Source organism: Schistocerca americana, chromosome 1 (assembly GCF_021461395.2).
Source record: "Schistocerca americana isolate TAMUIC-IGC-003095 chromosome 1, iqSchAmer2.1, whole genome shotgun sequence".
Classification (NCBI taxonomy): domain Eukaryota; kingdom Metazoa; phylum Arthropoda; class Insecta; order Orthoptera; family Acrididae; genus Schistocerca; species Schistocerca americana.
The window spans coordinates 330,542,616-330,566,016 of record NC_060119.1 but is presented as its reverse complement, the minus strand read 5'-3'; the positions used below and the strand labels follow the sequence as shown (position 1 = coordinate 330,566,016).

At 45.4% G+C, this 23,401-nt stretch overlaps 1 protein-coding gene across 3 annotated transcripts in view; it reads right to left on the bottom strand.

The window, feature by feature from the left end:
• Nucleotides 1–4,992: 4,992 nt before the first annotated feature.
• The window catches only part of LOC124598993, a 48,397-nt gene continuing 29,988 nt past the window's right edge, over nt 4,993–23,401 (bottom strand). For all 3 annotated transcript variants that reach the window (XM_047136039.1, XM_047136041.1, XM_047136042.1), the window contains exons 3-4: nt 17,936–18,280; nt 4,993–5,389 (exon numbers count right to left, since the gene is read on the bottom strand). In XM_047136039.1, the coding sequence (XP_046991995.1) occupies nt 17,939–18,280 (342 nt within the window). In that variant the 3' untranslated portion in view covers nt 4,993–5,389; nt 17,936–17,938. The remainder of the gene's footprint in view (nt 5,390–17,935; nt 18,281–23,401) is intronic.

Genomic DNA, 23,401 nt, shown 5'->3' with positions numbered 1-23,401 from the left:
TGTGTGATGTCCTTAGGTTAGTTAGGTTTAAGTAGCTCTAAGTTCTAGGGGACTGATGACCTAAGATGTTAAGTCCCATAGTGCTCAGAGCCATTTGAACCATTTTTACTGACAGGACGCTTTTGGTTTTGTTTACTAAATTATTAATTGATCATTACAATGACTGTGGTAGTAAAACGAGTTGTTCTGGGTCCGAAATCATTAAATTTTACGTAATCACCTTTTAGAGTTAACTATTTAGACATATCATTACTGCACAGAATAGTAAGGGGTAGAAATTAGAAAAGAAAAATTATTAAAATATTTAAAGTAGACCAGCGGAAAGACACAATCAGTACCTTTCCCGCGCGGTAACAGTTGTCACGCTATTGGTGACAGTGCCGCGAAAGCAGAGGTACTCAACATGGTTTTTCCAATTTCCATCACCAAAGAAGACGAAGTAAATATACCACATTTCGAACCAAGAATAACTGCCAACATGAGTAACTTAGAAGTAGATATCTTTTACGTAGCAAAGCAGCTTTAATCACTTAATAAAGGCAAGATCAGGATCCTCCCAGTGTATGCTGATGTAATTGCTCCATATTAAGCAATCGTATGTAACCGATCGTTCGTTGAAAGATCCGTACCTAAAGATTGGAGAGTTGCACAAGTCACACCAATACCCAAAATAGGAAATAGGGAGTAATCCGCTGAATTACGGATCCGTACTGCTAACGTCGATTTGCAAGAGGATTTTGGAAAATATTGAAATATTGCTCTCTGAATAATTAGTAGAATATACTCCAAACGTTTAATTACGGCTAAAATACATTAAGAATAAATTTTCGCTGTGTAAATAAATCTGTAAAGTGAGGAGGAAAGGTCATCATTTAATATAGGGGATGCATTTTTAGAATTTAATTATAATATCCGCGTTTGCATAAAGAAACCTACTTTCCTCTTAGATTAATGCTACATATCAATTTACTATGTTGTATTTTAGAACCTTTTCAGGCTGCATCGAAGGAAAGTTGCCGACGAACTGTTTGGTGGCCACAACTGAAGGCTACTCGTGTACAATTAGCATTTACTTTATCAAAATTTTATTTCAGCGTCCCTGAGAGCCCTTTTAGCGTTCTTTCCTATCAGTACACGGTTAATGTAATTTCTCAAACAATGCCGTCGGTCAACGTTCTCTTCGGTCTGAAGGGAATCTGATGCTGGATAGCGGAATGAAATTTCATTATTAACAAGAAAAAATTTCCGTGCACCATTCTACAATTTCACAAGCTTTGCCTCCAGCAGAAGTGATTAAAAAGTTTTATAATACTATTTTTTTCAAAATATCAGTAATATTATGATACACTGTATTCGAACATTATGACTTATCTAAATTCTCACGAAGTAATGAGTGATATTGACAGGGGATGTGAAATCGATTCCAAATTTTTAGGTTTCCAGAAGGCTGTTGACACGGTTCCTCACAACCGACTTCTAACCAAACTGCGCGCGTATGGAGTACCTTCTCGATTGTGTGACTGGATTCGTGATTTCCTGTCAGAAGGGTCACAGACCGTAGTAATTGATGGAAAGTCATCGCGTAAAACAGAAACAATATCTGGCGGTCCCAAGGAAGTGTTATAGGCCCTCAGTGTTCCTGATCTACTTAAACTATTCAGGAGACAATCTGAGTAGCACTCTTAGACTGTTTGCAGATGATGCTATCAGTTACAGTCTTATAAAGTCTTCAGATAACTAAAACAAACTGCAAAACGATTTAGACAAGACGTCTGTATGGTGCGAAAAGTGACAGCTGGTACTAAATAATGAAAACTGTGAAGTCATTCGAAGTCATCCACATGAGTACCAAAAGGAATCCGCTAAATTTCGCTTACAAGATAAATTACACAAGTTTAAAGGCTGTAAATTCAACTAAATACTTAGGAACTACATCTATGAATAATTTAATTTGCAACGATCGCATATATAATGTTGTGGCTGAAGCAATCCAAAGACTACAACTTAGTGGCAGAAGACGAGAGATTCAACAGGTCTATTAAAGAATTTGCCTGCACTACGGTTATACGTCTTCCTCTGGAATATTACTGTTGATTGGTCGGTTGATTTGGGAGAGGGGACTAAACAGCGAGGTCATCGGTCCCATCGGATTGGGGAAGGATGGGGAAGGAAGTCGGCAGTGCTCTTTCAAAGGAACCATCCCGGAATTTGCTTGAAGCGATTTAGAGAAATCACGGAAAACCTAAATCAGGATGGCCGGACGAGGGTTTGAACAGTCGTCCTCCCAAAAGCGTGTCCAGTGTGCTAACCACTGCGCCACTTCGCACGGTAGTATTACTGTGCGGTGTGGGATTCTCATCGTATTGGATCGACGAGGGACATGGAAAAAGTTCAAAGAAGGGCAGCTCATTTTCTACTGTCGCGAAATCGGTAACAGAGCGCCACGGATATTATACGTGAATTGGGATGGCAGTCTCTAAAACGAAGACGTTGATCGCTGAGGTAGGATCTTGTTATGAAGTTTCGAACTTTCTCCTCAGAGTGTGAAAATATTTTGTTGAGGCCCACTTGCAAAAGTAGCAATGATGATCTTAACAAAATAAGAGAAATCAGAACTCGCACAGAAAGATGTATGTATTGGTTTTCTCACGCGCTGTTCGAGAGTGGAACGGTAGAGAAATAGTTTGAAGGTGGCTCGATCAACTCTCTGCCAGGCACTTAATTATGAAATGCAGAGTAATAATGTACGTGTAGCGTCAGATACTTGAATGTACGTCTTCACAAACATGCTCTGGATAAGTGGCCCTCTTTTATACGAATTTTTGATCCAGGAAATGATTTATAACGCGATCTGAGCATATTTTAACGGCAGGTTAAAGAGTAGGTGCTGCTTACTTTGTACAACGGAAAGAATTAGGGGCCTACAATGAGTAAATTTATAGGAGCCAATCTCATTGCCTGATTCTAAGAAGACATATATGGTCCACGCTGTAGGTGAAGCATTTGAAATGAGGATGTGCGGCTTCGTCTGATGACACCTTTCCGTACAAAACCTGAAATATAAAGACTCAAAACAATCACGTCGAACATGAAACGACCAGCAGCTAGCAGTCTCGGAATCCCAACACTGTCACTTACTATCCTACCTGAGTAGCAATAAGATATCTAACGGTTTCTGATGACTGCTGTTCTGAATAAAGTTTATCCTGATTGCAGTTTCACCCAACATTAGCATTCCTGCTGAAGGCAGAGTATAGTTTAGAGTTTATACTCATAGTTAAGTGAAGTGTGTAAAATATATAAAATGCTGCACAAATAATAGTACCATTTACCATTAATTTATCAGTTATGTGGGAATGTAAATAAATCAAGGAAGCTTCAATGCAGTGTATAATTTCTACGAATGAAAACCTAATCTTGGATGCAAGCAAGAATGAAATTGTCCGTACTTGCTCCACGTGGCATACAAGGCCACCACCTAAGAAGGAACTGAAGAAGTCCACACATATTAGGAAATCCTGAAATAATTTATTCATATGTAAACGAAATGTGGTGTTTTCAACATGCCTACTAATATATTAATGAAAACCTGATTCTGGATCAAATGCATTGCTCATTGAACAACGATTATTAAACTTGAACGCAGCTAAAGTCACAGTAATTAACTGAAAATGTTGACAGGAAACATTACGCCAATTTTCCAAAATGCTAAACACAGTCTAAAACGCAACTCCAAGTGCCTTGGAAATTCCCTGTGGGAGGTCCAAATGCTGAACTAATTCGTAATTATTTTCCATGCAGCGAGAAAGAAATTTTTCAATCACAGTCCATAAGTCTGTAGGCACACATTAAGTGCACTTAATGTAATGTTCCGCATTACCTTCTACGTCCTTAGACCACTGGTCATTAGTGCTTCTTTCACCTTTTAGGAACGGTTTTCCAACCCAAGGGTAGGAGCGTGACCCGAACCTCTGACCGCTTCTCTGGGCTCTTCGACAAGGCCTTTGGCAGAACGTGGGTGACTCATCAGGCCAGAATATTTCGGGCTCTGGTGATGTTTTATATTCAAAATTTATGAAGAGTTTATGATCCAGCCCAGGACCGACGATCAACTGTCAACGACGCTACGGGTGGACCACTTCTTTGTTTGTAGTGGTGCGCTTCCTCACTGGGATTGTAAGATGGCGGATTTGCTTTGAGCCGCTCCGACCAGGGTACGATTGCTTGTGATAGTACGGTAAGAGGTAAAACAGATCTTTTGACAAAAATATTTTAACGAAATGAGATAATACTTACATAATTTCTGTACTGCCTTCTGTTGTGAAACGTATTTATTAACTATCTCATGTCAGACAACAATGTGGAAGAAACTTAATCTCAGATATATAAAGTTACATTGGTGACCCCCACCCCCAACCCATTTTCTGAATATTATGCTGAAGTATCCAGAAAATGATAGTTACTAGGGAACTGGTTTTGGCACCTGACGCTTAGCAGTTGTGTCGATTATCTACTGCTCATCTTGCAACGTTGCCTCCTCTGTGTTTTAGCAGAGTAACGGCTCCATAAATTAGGATTTTTTGTACACCAATCGGAATCTCACTGAAAGTAATATTTCTAGATCGGACGCAGAAAATCGTATTCCGATCATGGTAGCCATATTACAAGGAAGAAGCTACAAGACAAGGCAACGTGGAAGTGTTCCTTCGGAATCAATGATACTGTTTCAATCAACTATAACAAGAAGAAACTGTGGAACTACTTGATTTTCGCTTGACATAACTTTGGATTCTGATTTACAATTGACTAAGAGCCTAGAGCCAGTCCTGAGTTTTTCGTGGTTTTCCTAAACTGCTCCAGAGGTTCCCGTGGTGAAGCTGCAGATGACTGCTTGTCTGCTCGTAGCGTCCTCCTCCAGCTGCCCTGGGACGTCGATGTCGAGGCCGTCTGGTCTTCCCTTTTAATGCTACCAGATAATGAATAAAACAGCTCCACAAGAGAGGAGAGCATATATATTGTACAAAATAGATACATTCAGATTATTATATATTTTCATGTTTCATCGTATCTCCCCTCTTATTAATGTTTATATACATTATCAATACATTAAAGAACATTAGACATTCTGCACTGTCCTTGCGCGATGCAAAACGTCAGAAAATAGTCTTTTCGTGTCACATTTGAAAGTCAGTACTGTTATTTCGCTGACAGACACTATTACATCTTTCCTGGATGACAGGAAGCACTTTCCCGAAGTTGTGGTCGTCAGCCGTCGAAACTTCGCGTAAGCTTGCGACCAACAGCCCGGCCTGCGTGTTGCCAGTGACGGCGTCCCTCCACCTCCATTATCCCGCTTTCATCCAGGCCGAGAGAAGTTTCTGTAGGATGCCTGCAACAAAACAAATATTTCCTCCATAATTCTGGAGACTGACACAGAACGGATAGGGTCGAATGGTAGAACGTTCTGATCTAATAAGAAAAAAGAGGGTTAAAAGAAGATAAACAAATACCATTAAAGAAAATTATAAATATCAGCAGCATTGACTGTGTAGGAAAATGTGTCCATTATTTTTTCCAGTCCTTTGCCTCCTATTTTATCTTCGCGAAGCCTTATTTTATGTAGAGGTTCTTCGTGCTAAATTGTAACCAGTGACTGTATCTCACAGTTTATTTCTTTGAAATGAAAATATCACCTCCATAAATCATGTGTTCTGTATCAATGAAAACAAAACAAAACAAAAAAATTCCCCCACACGGCTTCGCCAGTTTTCATGTTCACCCGTTCAATCGATTTGAGATATGAGAGTGCCAGAAATACGATTCACTAGTGTCTGTAATCATTCAAGGACTTTTCTTGATTCCAAATCATAGACGTGATTTTCACCAGAAAGCATAGCACTAGAGATCTGAAAAGCTAGTGAACATTTCTTACGATCTCAATCAGCACACCATTTACTGTTTGTGATCCTTCTCAATCAACCATTGCCTATAAACCAGTCGATATATAATCGAACCTCTGATGTGGCTTCGAGAAAGAATGCGTTACAAATACTGGAGAAATGTCTAGCGGCGGCGTGAGGGGGTTGCAAATACCAGCTTCATACCACGTTTCTTAGCCTAATCACTTTCTCAGTTGGGTGATTTTATCATGAGGTTGCACTGTCAGCGACGTGTAACTGCACTGTTGGTCTGGCCATTAAAGCTGCTACACCAAGAAGAAATGCAGATGATAAACGGGTATTCATTGGACAAATATACTAGAACCAACATGTGATTACATTATCACGCAATTAGGGTGCATATATCCTGAGAATTCAGTACCCAGAACAACCACCTCTGGCCTTAATAAGGGCCTTGATACACCTCGGCAGTGAGTCAAACAGAGCTTGGATGGCGTGTACAGCTGCCCATGCAGCTTCAACACGATACCACAGTTCATCAAGAGTAGTGACTGTGAAACGTCCCCTTTGAACAATTATACATGACTGTGCTTAAACTGACACACAATATTTTGTTAGCGCAACGCAATCTGACTTTCAAAATTCCCTACAAAAGAATGGCCCTGACTAACATTAAACTATACCTTTCACAAATCACTTACCTCACAAAAATCTTCGCTGCTCAAGCTACTGCAATACAGCGAGCGCCACTACTGCCAGCTAAATAAAAGATTCAAACTATGGAAGGCACTAACTACTGATAGGGATAGTTAGCAAATGAAAGATATTAATAGAGAACAAACAATGTATTTACCTTGATATCATCATATATAAATATAGCAGTTCATGACAAATTACAAAACTCCGCCATCTCTCTATGAAACGTCCCCTTTCAACAATTATACATGACCGTGCTTAAACTGACACACAATATTTTGTTAGCGCAACGCAATCTGACTTTCAAAATTCCCTACAAAAGAATGGCCCTGACTAACATTAAACTATACCTTTCACAAATCACTTACCTCACAAAAATCTTCGCTGCTCAAGCTACTGCAATACAGCGAGCGCCACTACTGCCAGCTAAATAAAAGATTCAAATTACTGATAGGGATAGTTTAATGTTAGTCAGGGCCATTCTTTTGTAGGGAATTTTGAAAGTCAGATTGCGTTGCGCTAACAAAATATTGTGTGTCAGTTTAAGCACAGTCATGTATAATTGTTGAAAGGGGACGTTTCAACTGGCGTATTGTGACGAGCCAGTTGCTCGGCCACCATTGACCAGACATTTTCAGTTGGTGAGAGATATGGAGAATGTGCTGGCCAGGGCAGCAGTCGAACATTTTCTGTATACAGAAAGGCCCGTATAGGACCTGCAACATGCGGTCGTGCATTATCCTACTGAAATGTAGGGTTTCACAGGGATCGAATGAAGGGTAGAGCCACTGGTCGTAACACATCTGAAATGTTACGTCCACTGTTCACAGTGCCGTCAATGCGAACAAAAGGTGACCGAGACGTGTAACCAACGGCACCCCATACCATCACGCCGTGTGATACGCCAGTATGGCGATGACGAATACACGCTTCCAATGTGCGTTCGCCGCAATGTCACCAAACAGGGATGCGACCATCATGATGCTGTAAACAGAACCCGGATTCATTCGAAAGAATGACGTTTTGCCATTCGTGCACCCAGATTCGTCGTTGAGTACACCATCGCAGACGCTCCTGTCCATGATGCAGCGTCTAGGGTAACTGCAGCCATGGTCTCCGAGTTGCTGCAAACGTCTTCCAACTGTTCGTGCAGATGGTTGTTGTCTTGCAAACGTCCCCATCTGTTGACGTGGCTGCACGATCCGTTACACCCATGCGGATAAGATATCTGTCATCTCGACTGCTAGTAATACGACGCCGTTGGGATCCAGCACGGCGTTCCGTATTACCCTCCTGAACTCACCGATATCATATTCTGCTAAAGGTTATTGGATCTCAACCAACGCGAGCAGCAAGTCGCGATACGATAAACAGCAGTCGCGATAGGCTAAAATCCGACCGTTATCAAAGTCGGAAACGTGATGGTACGCATGTGCCCTCCTTACACGAGGCATCACAACAACGTTTCACCAGGCAGCGCCGGTCAACTGCTGTTTGTGTATGAGAAATCGGTTGGAAACTTTCCTCATGGCAGCACGTTGTAGGTGTCGCCATCGGCGCCAACCTTGTGTGAATGATCTGAAAAGCTAATCATTTGCATATCACAGCATCTTCTTCCTTTCGGTTAAATTTCGCGTCTTTAGCACGTCATCTTCGTGGTGTAGCAGTTTTAATGGCCAGTAGTGTATATACTCCGACGATCACCGTCTATATTCAGTGTCGCGGTATTTGCATGGAAAAATCACTTCCTTCGGAGGTAGTGCCATACCTCGATTTATAAAGCCGGTATAGCTTATAACATGTATACTTGTGTGCACCTGTAGAAGCAAGACCGATTGTGATAGTAACATGGTCGTTGCGATCGTGTTTTTCTAATATTTGGTCGTTTGTAAGACGATTACGCCTCTCTTTCTAAGATACAGTGGTATCACTCGCAAGAAAAACTTATGAGATATGTCCACCCATCGCTGATTTTCTGTCAGTATTCTTTCGTATCTTCAGCAATCGGTTATTGGCGAGGTATTATACTTAGTAGAAGGGGGGTGCGTGATAGATTCGCCATGATCATCAGCTTATAAAAAGTATGTGTGTGTGTTCCGACATGTACAAAGGAAATGTCTATGTCCAGCCGTAAGGAAGTTATGGATTTGATGTGGAATACTGTGATAGCAAAGGGAAGAGTAGGTCAAGTCTTAAGAATGTTACAGATATTTCTATTTCCAGGGACACCGCCGTCAGCAGGTGTATTTCCGATAATTGGCTCATTGTTGAATGTCATCCAATTGGGACTGTGAACGTAACATTTCATTGTAAGAATAGCAATCAAATATGTATGTGACTGATTTCCTAGGACAATTGCCGGCCGAAGTGGCCGCGCGGTTCTGGCGCTGCAGTCTGGAACCGCGAGACCGCTACGGCTCAGGTTCGAATCCTGCCTCGGGCATGGATGAGTGTGATGTCCTTAGGTTAGTTAGGTATAACTAGTTCTAAGTTCTAGGGGAGTAATGACCTCAGCAGTTGAGTCCCATAGTGCTCAGAGCCATTTGAAGCATTTTGAACCTAGGATAATTCTGTCTAGGGGTGTGTGGCGCGCCGGCAGTGGCCTGTAGCGGGAATGATTCATGGAGCTGTCAGAATGGAGAGGCCTGTTGAGATGCAGGAATGTAGCTGACTTAATCGTGTCGTCCTCTAGACGCCCGAATAGCGAACTACTAGTTAGTATGTGTTGTACAGCTTTCGTGATAGCGTGGAAATTTGAGAAGATTCAGTATGGACAAGTGTTTGCACTGGACCAATATTCCCTCCTATGTAAATTGTCCGATTGACTAATCTTCACATTTCCTGTCTTTATTTATTTGAGAGAACATCGATTGAGGTGTGTGCATCTAGCAAGTGAAAGAAAGGGTGGAAGACACGTTTACTGGTTCTCTAGACATGAGGAACACCTTAGCTGACTTTGTAAATTATAGGGTTGATTTGTAATCTGTTACATCACCGACATCAGTATTCGCGAGTGGATATATCGGTTTCCTCTATTTTTTTCGAGTTTTCACATAAAGGTCTTCGCAGGCGGGATAAGTTTCTAGTTACTCAGTGGTTTACAGCACGCTCCACCTCGCTAAAGTTTCGGGTTTCTATGGAAATAATTTCCAGTCTATATCTTCGGAATTATGTTGCGAGAGCGATACTGCTATGCAAGCGATATTGCTACACTCCTGGAAATGGAAAAAAGAACACATTGACACCGGTGTGTCAGACCCACCATACTTGCTCCGGACACTGCGAGAGGGCTGTACAAGCAATGATCACACGCACGGCACAGCGGACACACCAGGAACCGCGGTGTTGGCCGTCGAATGGCGCTAGCTGCGCAGCATTTGTGCACAGCCGCCGTCAGTGTCAGCCAGTTTGCCGTGGCATACGGAGCTCCATCGCAGTCTTTAACACTGGTAGCATGCCGCGACAGCGTGGACGTGAACCGTATGTGCAGTTGACGGACTTTGAGCGAGGGCGTATAGTGGGCATGCGGGAGGCTGGGTGGACGTACCGCCGAATTGCTCAACACGTGGGGCGTGAGGTCTCCACAGTACATCGATGTTGTCGCCAGTGGTCGGCGGAAGGTGCACGTGCCCGTCGACCTGGGACCGGACCGCAGCGACGCACGGATGCACGCCAAGACCGTAGGATCCTACGCAGTGCCGTAGGGGACCGCACCGCCACTTCCCAGCAAATTAGGGACACTGTTGCTCCTGGGGTATCGGCGAAGACCATTCGCAACCGTCTCCATGAAGCTGGGCTACGGTCCCGCACACCGTTAGGCCGTCTTCCGCTCACGCCCCAACATCGTGCATCCCGCCTCCAGTGGTGTCGCGATAGGCGTGAATGGAGGGACGAACGGAGACGTGTCGTCTTCAGCGATGAGAGTCGCTTCTGCCTTGGTGCCAATGATGATCGTATGCGTGTTTGGCGCCGTGCAGGTGAGCGCCACAATCAGGACTGCATACGACCGAGGCACACAGGGCCAACACCCGGCATCATGGTGTGGGGAGCGATCTCCTACACTGGCCGTACACCACTGGTGATCGTCGAGGGGACACTGAATAGTGCACGGTACATCCAAACCGTCATCGGACCCATCGTTCTACCATTCCTAGACCGGCAAGGGAACTTGCTGTTCCAACAGGACAATGCACGTCCGCATGTATCCCGTGCCACCCAACGTGCTCTAGAAGGTATAAGTCAACTACCCTGGCCAGCAAGATCTCCGGATCTGTCGCCCATTGAGCATGTTTGGGACTGGATGAAGCGTCGTCTCACGCGGTCTGCACGTCCAGCACGAACGCTGGTCCAACTGAGGCGCCAGGTGGAAATGGCATGGCAAGCCGTTCCACAGGACTACATCCAGCATCTCTACGATCGTCTCCATGGGAGAATAGCAGCCTGCATTGCTGCGAAAGGTGGATATACACTGTACTAGTGCCGACATTGTGCATGCTCTGTTGCCTGTGTCTATGTGCCTGTGGTTCTGTCAGTGTGATCATGTGATGTATCTGACCCCAGGAATGTGTCAATAAAGTTTCCCCTTCCTGGGACAATGAATTCACGGTGTTCTTATTTCAATTTCCAGGAGTGTATGTGCTTGATAAAGAGAAGTATCGTATAAATGGTATGATATTCTGGCAAACCGTGTGAAAATACATGTGTTCTTGTAATCCCAGAGTACGGAGTTTGGTATAGAAAACAAGTAAGCAAGCACGTCCGGACCAGAATCGGTGATGCCTTTGTGTTGAGGAGAACCGATTCGGCCTTTGTACAACAGTATTCGCGGTATATGTACGAGTGTCTCACGAAAATGGCATGATATTCTGGCAAACCATGTGAAATTACATATGTTATTGTAATCCCAGAGTCTGGAGATGGGTGTTGAAAGTAGGCAAGCAAGCAGGTCAGGACCAGAAACAGTAACGCCTTTGTGCTGTGGGGAACCGACCTCAGCTTTGTACAACAGTTCTGAGAATGACTTCGGTCCACTGAGCGTGCTCTGGTCATGCGTCAGGGGCCATCATTGGCGACGATGAGTCGTAGACAATAACGAAATTCTGCATGACCCACTGAAGTGTCGGAACATCAATGCTGTCGATGATCTCCTGAATGACTGTTGTCAGTTCAGCAATAGTTTTGGGGTTATTGCTGTACACCTTGTCTTTAATACAGCCCCACAAACAGCAGTCGCATGTGTTTGGATTCGGAGAATATGGCCCCCAATCGAGGCCCATGCCAGTGGCCTCTCGGTTCCCCAGAGCCAGAACTCTGTCCCCAAAGTGCTCCTCCAGGAGATGAAACACTCTCTTGCTTTGATGGGGTCGAACTCCGTCTTGCATGAACCATGTCCGGTCGAAATTAGGGTCACATCGGATAATGAGGATGAAATAATCTTCCAAAACCTTCACGTAACGTTCGGCAGTCACAATGCTAGCAAGGAATATCGCACTGATTATTTCGTGACTGAACATTGGGCACCATACAGTCATCCGTTGAGGGCGAAGAGACTTCTCGATCGCGAAATGCGAATTCTCAGTCCGCTAAATGCGCCAATTTCGCTTACTGTCAGCCCATCAAAATGAAAGTGGGCTTCGTCGATAAACCATGCGTACTAATTCCCATCACGCCCCGCAGCCAACCATACAGTTTGAACGTCCTAACGTAAACCGTTCAGAAGTTATGACGATTTTATTTCATATCCTGTAGATCGAACTAAGCAATCGGTTTGTTTTCAGTGGTCAGTGCGACGACATATGGAGCACCGTCGATCATCCTAGCTCGACAACGGATGCACGCCGACGTCGGTCCACCCTGTGACAGCAATTCACGCATGAGTGATGCCATGTTGTCTTATCGTCCATCTTCTCATGAGCCCTGCAACTGGCGTGGCAGTATGAAGAGCCCTTGAGGGCACAACGACAACTGATTCGCGAAGTCGAATATGAACAGTAACCAATACAAGCTGGTGGCTGCGCCGCGCTACTCCGACGTTCTTCTGCACAAACTGTTTCCGACAATGCTGCCCTGGTCAAAAATTTCTCCAGATTACACATCCACTGAAAACATGTGATCGTGAGTTGCCAAGAGACTGGCACATCAACATTGGCCAGCCACCATGACTGATGAATGGTACAGAGGTGAAACAACTTGGAGTGACATGCCTTATCCGTCAGCTTAGTTGTATTTGACGCCATGCTCAACATGGTTGGTTGGTTGGTTGGTTTGGGGAAGGAGACCAGACAGCGTGGTCATCGGTCTCATCGGATTAGGGAAGGATGGGGAAGGAAGTCGGCCGTGCCCTTTCAGAGGAACCATCCCGGCATTTGCCTGGAGTGATTTAGGGAAATCACGGAAAACCTAAATCAGGATGGCCGGACGCGGGATTGAACCGTCGTCCTCCCGAATGCGAGGCCAGTGTCTAACCACTACGCCACCTCACTCGGTCATGCTCAACATGGTTAGAGCCATTGCTGTGGACATAGGTACGAACTTTTGCATCCTATACACCCATCCCTAAATGACCTACAACTTCAATGTTGAACTCCCCCTAGTAAAGTGTACAAATACAATGGTAGACATTTTAATGACCAGAAATGCTGATATTCTGTGTAATCAAAAAATCCCGACACCTGTTAGTAGACACCACCATCGTGGGTGTGTCGACCCTTCGCCTTTATGACGGCTTGAGCTCTCTTCGGGAAATTTTCAATGTCTCTGGAGGAAAGGCAGCTGATTCTCCTTTTAGCGTGAAACCAGAGAAATTAGTGACGGTGGACACTGGGATCTGGAGCGAAATGGACGATCTTAAACAAAAAGAGTTCCATTGGGCTGAGATCTCGGACTCTTGGCCGAAACGTCCATACCAGGAATGTTATTGGCTTACAGTTGCCGCTTTAAACAGGTGCGCTGTTATGCTGATACTATCATCATTACCGATTTGTGCCTCTACTGTTCGCAGTGCACAATACTGTAAAATGTATTCATATTCTTCTGTACTTAGTGTCTTTTGGAGTTCAGCCATACGCTAACCACGAAAAACATCCCCATACTGTAACAGTGACTACTCTGTATTCCACTATGGGTTCTACACATGATGGTAGATACGTTGTCCAGAGATTCGCCAAACAGAAACCCTTCCACAAGATTGCCACAAGGTGTAAGTTGGTTCATGTAAGTTGGTTCACCCCTCCAAATCACTCGGTCCAGTCTTCCTCTGTCCAAAGGCGATACCCTTTACGCTACCTCAAGGATCGCTTAACGTTGGCCATAGAAATGTGTGACGTACTAGGATCTGTTCGATCATCTCACTGTCTTTAACTCTCTGCCCACAGTCATTGCGCTAGATGGACTGCTGGCAGTAGTTCAGAAATCACTCCATCCGCTGGTTCTTACAACCAGCCCCTGAAATGCTCCACTGTCGCTATTCGTTTGTACGCAGGGTCTGTCTGGTTTTCGTTTGGATGTTGTTGTTCCTTCGACTCCACATTTACATCAAACTGTCGGTTTGGGTTGTTTTAAAAGTGTTGAAATGTCACTCCTGTACGATCCATTCTGCTGCTACTGCTCATCTCCGTTTATACTTGTGCACCCACCTTCCGTGACACCTATTGGTCAATTCCTCATTACATAGGCTACCTGGATACTTTTCGACAGCCAGCTGCTGGCGAAATGCTTCACTGTACAGTAGTGTGAAAATCTGTTGGCTCACAGATTGTTGGACGGGTGAGATGCACTGTGGCCATCCTCGCGTTTTTTTTCTCCTTTTTACCCAACACACTTAATCCATTGATAAGATAGGTCTGCTTAATCAGTAAATTCCGATGCATATACAAAAGAGCGGTATTATTCTCGAGAGTGGGTGATGACTGTAAAGGATTTTCTTTAATTTTTCTCAATTATAAAGTGCATCTTTAATTGATTGTGGTAGTTAGTGGAGAGTGAAAATAATGACCCTTAGAATTTCTGCTCGACTTGGTCTGCCTTCAGTAGACGAGGTGCCTGACTGGATGCACGCTGGGGGGCGGGGGAGGGGGGGGGTAGCGCCATCTACCTGAGCCGGTAGCTGTTGCACTCACCGTAGCAGAGAACGGCGTGCTTCTTTGACAGAATTAGTTACGCTCGGGAAAGAATGTATTTTCGTGCTGAGTTCAGTGAAATCGACTTGTCATCGTCAGGTGGCGAATATGAATACAGAGGTTTCTCCGAACGACAGATGACCCACGCAAATGGCGTGTACCTTGCGATAACATCGCAATATTGTGCTTTAATCATGGGACGCCCCCATATGCGAGTCATTTGTCTAGCGCCGACGGGCCACTAACTTCCTGAGCGTTAACAATGAGAAGAGAAAGTTACGGGAAGTTTCTGGCGGGTCGCCGTTTGATGGAGCGGAATTCAGAATGTTTGCCATATGGCGGCACCGGCAAGATGCTGGAAATAGGAGTTCGGGTAGGTCGGCGTTCGGAATCTTCCAAAAGAATCGATGCCGAACGTTCCAGAACAAAGTTTGTGGGAGGTTTTGGATTGACCAAATGGCTGTCTTGCCGGCCTACGCCGAGAAAGAGCTTGTGTTTGGTGTTTTATGTATGTGTTATTGGTCCCTAAAAAGGTGTGTAAGGGTTAATTTCGTGCGTTTGTGAGAAGCTTCTGATGGTTCGTTTCCTAAATTTCGAAAAAGGAAATCGGGTGAAGTTTTTTTGTAAGGTAAAATTTTGTGAATTTGTCTTGAATTAGTGTGTATATGGTGAGATGGCCTAGGAAGTCTCCTCTTACGTGTGTGCTGGGAAACGTATCTGCCAGCGCTTGAGACGACACGATAAACTTTTTTCTAGAAACGCTGCAGTCAGGTAGTGCTGTGCCTGACACCATGGACAACACCTTCGATCCATACAGCAAGACTGGAAGTATGAGCTGGTGCCAGAGGAGAAGTTTGCATTGAACGGTTATTTCGTCGCCTTTCAGCAGGAGATATAACCTTCAGAAGAGGGCTCAGTCTTTGTTTTTTGCTATGGTGAGGTGCCTGTTCCATGTTAGGCGTCGACCTATTTCGAGGCCCAGGTGAGTAAAATTCTCTAAGTTAACTCACTGCCGTCAGGGAGCTTGATTTTAGGGATGAAATAAGCATTGGTAGGACTGATCTTTATCTTCCAGCGGTTGCACCACTGAGTTATCTTATCGATATGTTGCAGGAGGTGGCGGTGTATAAGGAGAAGGCTGCGACCACTTCTGTATATGGCGGTGTCATCTGCATAGAGCAATTTCTCCGCCAATCTGCCTAGGGATGTCATTCCTATACATGGTATAAAGGACAGGACCTAAAACCGAAGTCTAGAGACGCAGAGAATGGTGTTTTTCAACGTGAGGTGAAAAGGCAATTCACGAACAGACTAGCAGCGCCGCGCTAGCGTCCGACTCCCGCATGCGGCCTCACAGCACCTCGTCTCCCGAAAATGATGTAAATGTTGCAGAAAAGAAGTACGAAATTCATACGTGCGTTAGTTCAGATCGATCGATCAGTCACTGTGTGGTAACAAATTTAGTCATGATTTTACTCTTTGCGGTTCTGTTTCTCTTTACTCACTAACCTTCCGATGCAATCATCATCTACAACTCACTTCCACGATTAGCAGTGAGTTAAGAAAATTCTATTTCATGAACAGTTTTCCAGTGCTTTCTCTTTGAACATCCACAGTTGTGACACTTTCATATGTGTATACGCACTCATTCTCCCATGAAGAGTATTCGAACCTTCTGCTGAGCAGTCACTGAAGTCATAATAATAAATCAAAGTAATTTTTAGCACTTGTTTTATTATAGTAACTGATAGTTCCCATGCCTAACCCGCCAGGGTAGCGGAGCGGGATAACGCACTGCTTCCTGGACTCGGGTAGGCGCTCGGCCCCGGATAGAATCCGCCCGCCGGATTAACGACGAGGGCCGGTGTGCCGGCCAGCCTTGATGTGTTTTTAGGCGGATTTCCACATCCCGCTAGGTGAATACCGGGCTGGTCACCACGTTCCGTCTCAGTTACACGCGTCGCAGACATTTGAAACACGTCCGCACTATTTCCCGATTTACACTAGACGCAGACGGTTGGGGTACACTGATTCCGTCCTGGGGGGGGGGGGGGGGTGCGGGGTGGCGGCAGGAAGGGCATCCGGCCATTCCTAACACTAACACTGCCAAATCCTTTGTAACCACGCCCACACTGCGATAGGTGCGGGACTATGGCGTAAGCGAAAGAAAGAAAGAATAAAATGAGATTTTCACTCTGCATTGTGCGCTGATATGAAACTTCCTGGCAGATTAAAACTGTGTGCCGGACCGAGACTAGAACTTCTGCCTTTCGCGGGCAAGTGCTCTACCAACTGAGCTACCTTAGCACGACTCACGTGGCATCCTCACAGCACTCCACTGCAGAGTGAAAATCACATTCTGGAAGCCATGTCTCCACAATATCCTTTATTTCAGGACTGCTAATTCTGCAAGGTTCGCAGGAAAGCTTCTGTAAAGTTTGGAAGGTAGGAGACGAGGTACTGGCAGAAGTAAAGCTGTGAGGACGGGGCGTGAGTCATGCTTGGGTAGCTCAGCTGGTAGAGCTTTTGCTCGCGAAAGGCAAAGGTCCCGAGTTCGAGTCTCGGTCCGGCATACAGTTTTAATCTGCCAAGGAGTTTCAAAGGAAGAATAGTTCCCAAGCCTAGTTAGTAAGATTGTTAACGTTTAATCAGGGCACACAACTACAGTTAACGTGTTAGGGCCAAGCCTTTTCTTCCATTTCCGTGCACACAATTACTTTACGCATACGGCCGGCCGAAGTAGCCGTGCGGTTAAAGGCGCTGCAGTCTGGAAGCGCAAGACCGCTACGGTCGCAGGTTCGAATCCTGCCTCGGGCATGGATGTTTGTGATGTCCTTAGGTTAGTTAGGTTTAACTCGTTCTAAGTTCTAGGGGACTAATGACCTCAGCAGTTGAGTCCCATAGTGCTCAGAGCCATTTGAACCATTTTACGCATACGTGGACCATAGTGGGATATTTAGTGCATATGTGTGGCAAAACAGGTCGACTAGAGGAGGAGGAGGAGATTAGTGTTTAACGTCCCGTCGACAACGAGGTCATTAGAGACGGAGCGCAAGCTCGGGTGAGGGAAGGATGGGGAAGGAAATCGGCCGTGCCCTTTCAAAGGAACCATCCCGGAATTTGCCTGAAGCGATTTAGGGAAATCACGGAAAACCTAAATCAGGATGGCCGGAGACGGGCAGGTCGACTAGACCCTTACCCTAGTGGCGCTTTGCAGCATACCTGTTAGAGGTCCAGCGCGTAGACGTGGACGTGCGTGTGCGGCTCCTGGGGCAGGTGGGCGAGGCCGGCCTGGTGGTAGGGCAGGCTGTGCAGGCAGCGCATGCCCAGCTTGTGGGCGAGGCGCGCCGAGTAGGCGCTGGTGCAGACCACGGTGAGCAGCGGGGCGCCGGCCTCGCGGCCCACGTCGGCGGCGCGCCGCAGCAACTCCAGGCCCAGCCCGGCGCCCCTCAACGAGGGGTCCACGGCCAGCAGCGACACGTCCAGCGCGCGCCGCCCCTCCAGCCCGGCCGCCGCGTGCGCGACGCCCACGACGCGCCAGATCTCCGCCATGCGCTCGTCCCCAAACTGCGGGCGAGTGCCGTCCGTGTTCCAGTTCGTCACAGTACAGCGTGTCGAACGTACGGGGCATTCCACGGGAACTAGTTCTGGGGAGGCAGAATCCTATCACTGCGTACACCCTGTCCCGTCCCTCAGACTCTGTCAGGTGGTCAGATGGTGTATCGTCCACTTTCTAGCCAATCTTGTGTGCTAGCTTTGTTAGTGTTTGTTGTCGTCTCACCAAGTTTCTGGCTGGATGGGAAGGGTTTTTCTTGTTTTGTTTATTTATTTGCAACGTGCCCCATGACAATATTTCTAACATTACATGTATGTATTGTGTGTGTGCGTGTGTGTGTGTGTGTGTGTGTGTGTGTGTGTGTGTGTGTGTGTGTTTTCGTGTGTGTGTGTGTGTGTGTGTATGTGTGTGTGTGTGGGGGTGGGTGGGTGGGTGTCCTTTTGTGTGGAATGTAGTGTATTATTTATGTTGTATGATGATGAAGAGCCGACCGTGGTGGCTCAGCGGTTCTAGGCACTTCAGTCTGGAACCGCGCGACCCCTACGGTCGCAGGTTCGAATCCTGCCTCGGGCATGGATGTGTGTGATGTCTTTAGGTTGGTTAGGTTTAAGCAGTTCTAAGTTCTAGGGGACTGATGACCTTAGAAGTTAAGTCCCATAGTGCTCAGAGCCATTTTTATGATGATGATGAGGATGAAGATTATGATGAGAAAAGAGTGAGGGTGACTCCCAGCGCCGGAACATACCCTACTCCTCGCGAACTGCACCTAGAGGACAGCCAAGTTTAACGTCCCCATCTGCGGACGGATCACCGTCAATAGTGTCTTATGGCCTCACTTAATTAGACACTGCAGAGAAGTCTGGTATTTAAACCAGGACATTGGTGTAAAGTCTACCAATCAGGAACTTAACTCCACCATGTCTACTCCCCTTGACGACCAAACAGTTCCAGTGAGAACTTTTGCCACCACCAGGATTCTAACCGGCTTACTCCAGATCGAATGTCACAGCACATGCGTGCCTTAGCGACCCTGGCTACGGAAGTGTGCGCGGAAATGGTTTCCCTTACAATCAATGGTTGGTCGTCGGAGATGACTAGGCATTTTGAAAGGGCGAGTATTTTCTCAGTTCTCTCGGTGTCCCCACCATCCACTGCAGCTGCAGGAAATGGCCAGTGAGATCGTCTACGTTATGCTTCTGGTTCCGACTGGATGTAACGTGAAACAGTTTCGTGGAGCGGTATCGACTTCTCGAAATCGTGGAGTCGACAGGCAACCGTCGTGGTGATGCTCTGGTGCTTTAAAATAATGTTCAAATTGGGGTTCTGGAATTAGTGATGTTCCGTGATCAGCGAAATTATTTTTCCAGTATGGTAAGTTTGCAAAGCATTCAAAATCTCGTTCTGAGGGCGTCGAATTCTGCTTAGATACGGTACTTTCTTTTCTCAGCTAATCTTGTGGATTAGTGAGCATGGATTAGTTCGGTCAAAATGGATCTCAAAGCAGATCGTGGAGCCATTATCTAGTTGAGATATTGTTGAGTAAAAGTGACGGCCAGGGTAAATTCTTCCCAATAAATTTCATTTGTTGCCATGCAAAACTGAGTGTGGTGTCTCTGTGAGACTTTTTTATTTATTGACATTGCAATGGTCTTCTGTTTTCTGCTGAGGTCTTTATCTGCAAGAGTTGTTAGGGACTAGTTAGGGACTGTGTTCGAGCTGTTGGCGTGAACGTAAATATTTCCAGTTTAGTGGTGGGATCTTAGAATCTTTGGCTATGGGGTTTTTAATTATTGACTTTGAAGTAGTGACAAATTTAATCCTGTCTCACAGGCGAAAAACGAGGCTGAGGTCAGCTGAGTGTCTGTACAGATTTCAGAACCATCTGTTAGTTCACTTCCCGATCAGTCATAGGTCTCAACTCTCGTAATACCTGGGGGAGGTGCTGGGGTACGGGATTTATGCCCACCTTCAGAAAATATTGTAATATAGTTATTTTGTATTTTAAAATTTGTTGTGGTATATAAAAAGCGAAGGAGACAAAGACCGTATGTACGTGTGTGAGAAACCGGGGGACTAGAACCTAGCTGACATTGGCAGCACAGTGCTAGGAAAAGAAAGAAGGAGACGGTGCCAATGAGAGTGGAATAATGAGAGACAGAGTCTACGACAATGACCACGAGATGAGGGAGATAATGACAGTGAGAAGATACAGCAGCAGTGGGAAGGTGTGAAGGAGATAGTAGCATTAAGAGGGAGACAGTGACAGAGTGACAGTGAGAGGAGGCAGTAGTAGGACAGAACCAAGGGGACTGTGGCTGTGAGACAGGAGGCAGTGACAGTTAGACACAATGGGATAATGACGGTGAGTTGAGCTGAATGAGTGAGTGAGAATAGGTAAGTGGAAGTGGTGGGTATGAGAGACACAGCGATGGGCTAGTGGGTGTGAGACATTACAGTTAGGGCACCTTATGGGAGTGAGAGGTGAGGGCGGTACCCCCGACGGATTTACGCCACCCACGCTGGAGGTAGTGCTAGAGACCTTCACATGATTTTATTTCACTCTTACAGGTTCATTTTTCGTATTATAATGTAGTATTACCGGTTCCTGTCAGATCACCAAAGTTAAGCGCTGTCGGCCTGGGCTAGCATTTGATCTACCGAGCGGTGTTGGCAAACGGAGTGCATTCAGCCCTTGTGAGGCAAACTGAAGAAGTAGCGGCTCCGGTCTCGTAAACTGACATACGGCCGGGAGATCGGTGTGCTGACCACATGCCCCTCCATATCCGCATCCAGTGACGCCTGTGGACTGTGGATGACACGACGACCGGTCGGTACCGTTGGGCCTTCACGGCCTGTTCGGGGTGAGTTTAGTTTTTAATGTACTGTTATGAATATGAGTATTTAATGGAATATGAGTCCAGGGTATATTAACGTTACGTGGAATAAATTCAGTTTCTGATTGATAAAAACCATGTTAAGCACATTGGCATAGTACAACACATCGTCACTCACATAGTATATAATATAAAGCTTGAAGTAATTGATGTAGATAAATCCTTGATTTTCTGGTGTACTTTCTGTAGACTACCCACACACACACAAACCAGGTTGGCCGGCCCGAGTGGCCGAGTGGTTCTAGGCGCTACAGTCTGAAACCGCGCGACCGCTACCGTCGCAGGTTCGAATCGTGCCTCGGGCATGGATGTCTGCGATGTCCTTAGGTTAGTTAGGTTTAAGTAGTTCCAAGTTCTAGGGGACTGTTGACCTCAGAAGTTAAGTCCCATAATGCTCAGAGCCATTTTTTTTTTTAACAAGCCTGGTTGTATAGTTTCCTTTTTTATGTGTTAGGGATGTCGCACACGTGAGTATTTCCACAAACATCGACAGGCATCGGCTGCGGTTCAGCAGCGAATACAGAAAATGCAGGCTGCACCTATCAGAACGTATTGTTTGGTGGGAAATAATCGGTCCAATAATTAGTGTAGCACTAATTGCACAACATGTTCCTATTTCCTCATCTGTGCGAGGCTCTTAACACAACTTTGTTCTGTAAATTCACGTACATCGATAAATGCAGCCATGACTCATCCAAAAGCCTCTCCATCGTGAACAGATTTCAACAGTCAGCTGTAACAATATCTAAAATGGTCCATTCACTACCATTTCAGTTCGAGTGTGTTTAGTACTGCCAGCAGATGCTACTGACACGCTAGTTTGGGTTACTGAATGCCACAAAATTTTTCTCGGGTTAATTCCCACGGCTTTACGCATGGATAAATCGATACGCCACCTTGCAAAGTTTAAGGAATTATTCATCATTTGGATTTGCAGCTGCTTGCGTTGACCATGTTTGCAGTTAAAATTGTAGGATGTGAGGTCCGCCAGTTATGCAAAACACCGTTTATTCTCAGTACCCAAACATGTTTCAGCACCACTGTGCCATCATCAGTTTTATGTATTCTGTAATGTGAACATTATTTTATTAAACGATTACAAAATTATGTGGATGTTTAGTTCAAACAATAGTTCGTTTCTTTTTGTTAATACCTTTACACTTGGTGTGTATGATTTTTTCGGAGCACTTGTGTATTATTTACTAAAGGTAGCTAGTCATCTGCAACCAAACGATGTAGATGAGATATTTTTCTGGGAATTAACCTATCATCTAGTTAGTCGCCATATTTCGCACCTACGTTCGTTTTTACTTACATTTTCGTGTGGCAAGCCCTTTTATTCTCTGCATCATGGTGAGGCGTCGTGATGCACACGTAAATATAACACGTATACCCCACAAATAAGGTCGTAAAAGCACTTTTCACTTCACTTGGCCGGCCGAAGTGGCCGTGCGGTTCTAGGCGCTGCAGTCTGGAACCGCGAGACCGCTACGGTCGCAGGTTCGAAAATGGTTCAAATGGCTCTGAGCACTATGGGACTCAACTGCTGTGGTCATAAGTCCCCTAGAACTTAGAACTACTTAAACCTGACTAACCTAAGGACATCACACACATCCATGCCCGAGGCAGGATTCGAACCTGCGACCGTAGCGGTCGTGCGGTTCCAGAATGTAGCGCCTTTAACCGCTCGGCCACTCCGGCCGGTCGCAGGTTCGAATCCTGCCTCGGGCATGGATGTGTGTGATGTCCTTAGGTTAGTTAGGTTTAACTAGTTCTAAGTTGTAGGGGACTAATGACCTCAGGAGTTGGGTCCCATAGTGCTCAGAGCCATTTGAACCATTTTTTTGTGGTTGTTGTGTGTCCTCTCCCAGTCAGTGTTCATTTGTTCACCAGAGAGTTCGGCGCCAAATTTGAATTTTGTTTACGTTTTATCTTTGTGTGTGTGTGTGTGTGTGTGTGTGTGTGTGTGTGTGTGTGTGTGTGTGTCTATGTGTGTGGCCAGACTTTATCTGCTTGTGTTGTCTTTTTTGTAAAGTTCCTTTAATGTGTTAAATAGTGTGCCATTGCAGAGTGTAGTGTATTCATTTAAGACCTGTTTTCCTTCTGCTATTGCCTTCTGTATGTGGAAGTTTTCCTCAATAGTCAGTTTACTGTATACGCTGCGGTTGGGTTTTAGTATTCTTAAGTCTCTTTCTATTGTAGTTGGGTGGTGACTGTTGGCTACAAGGTGGTCAGTAA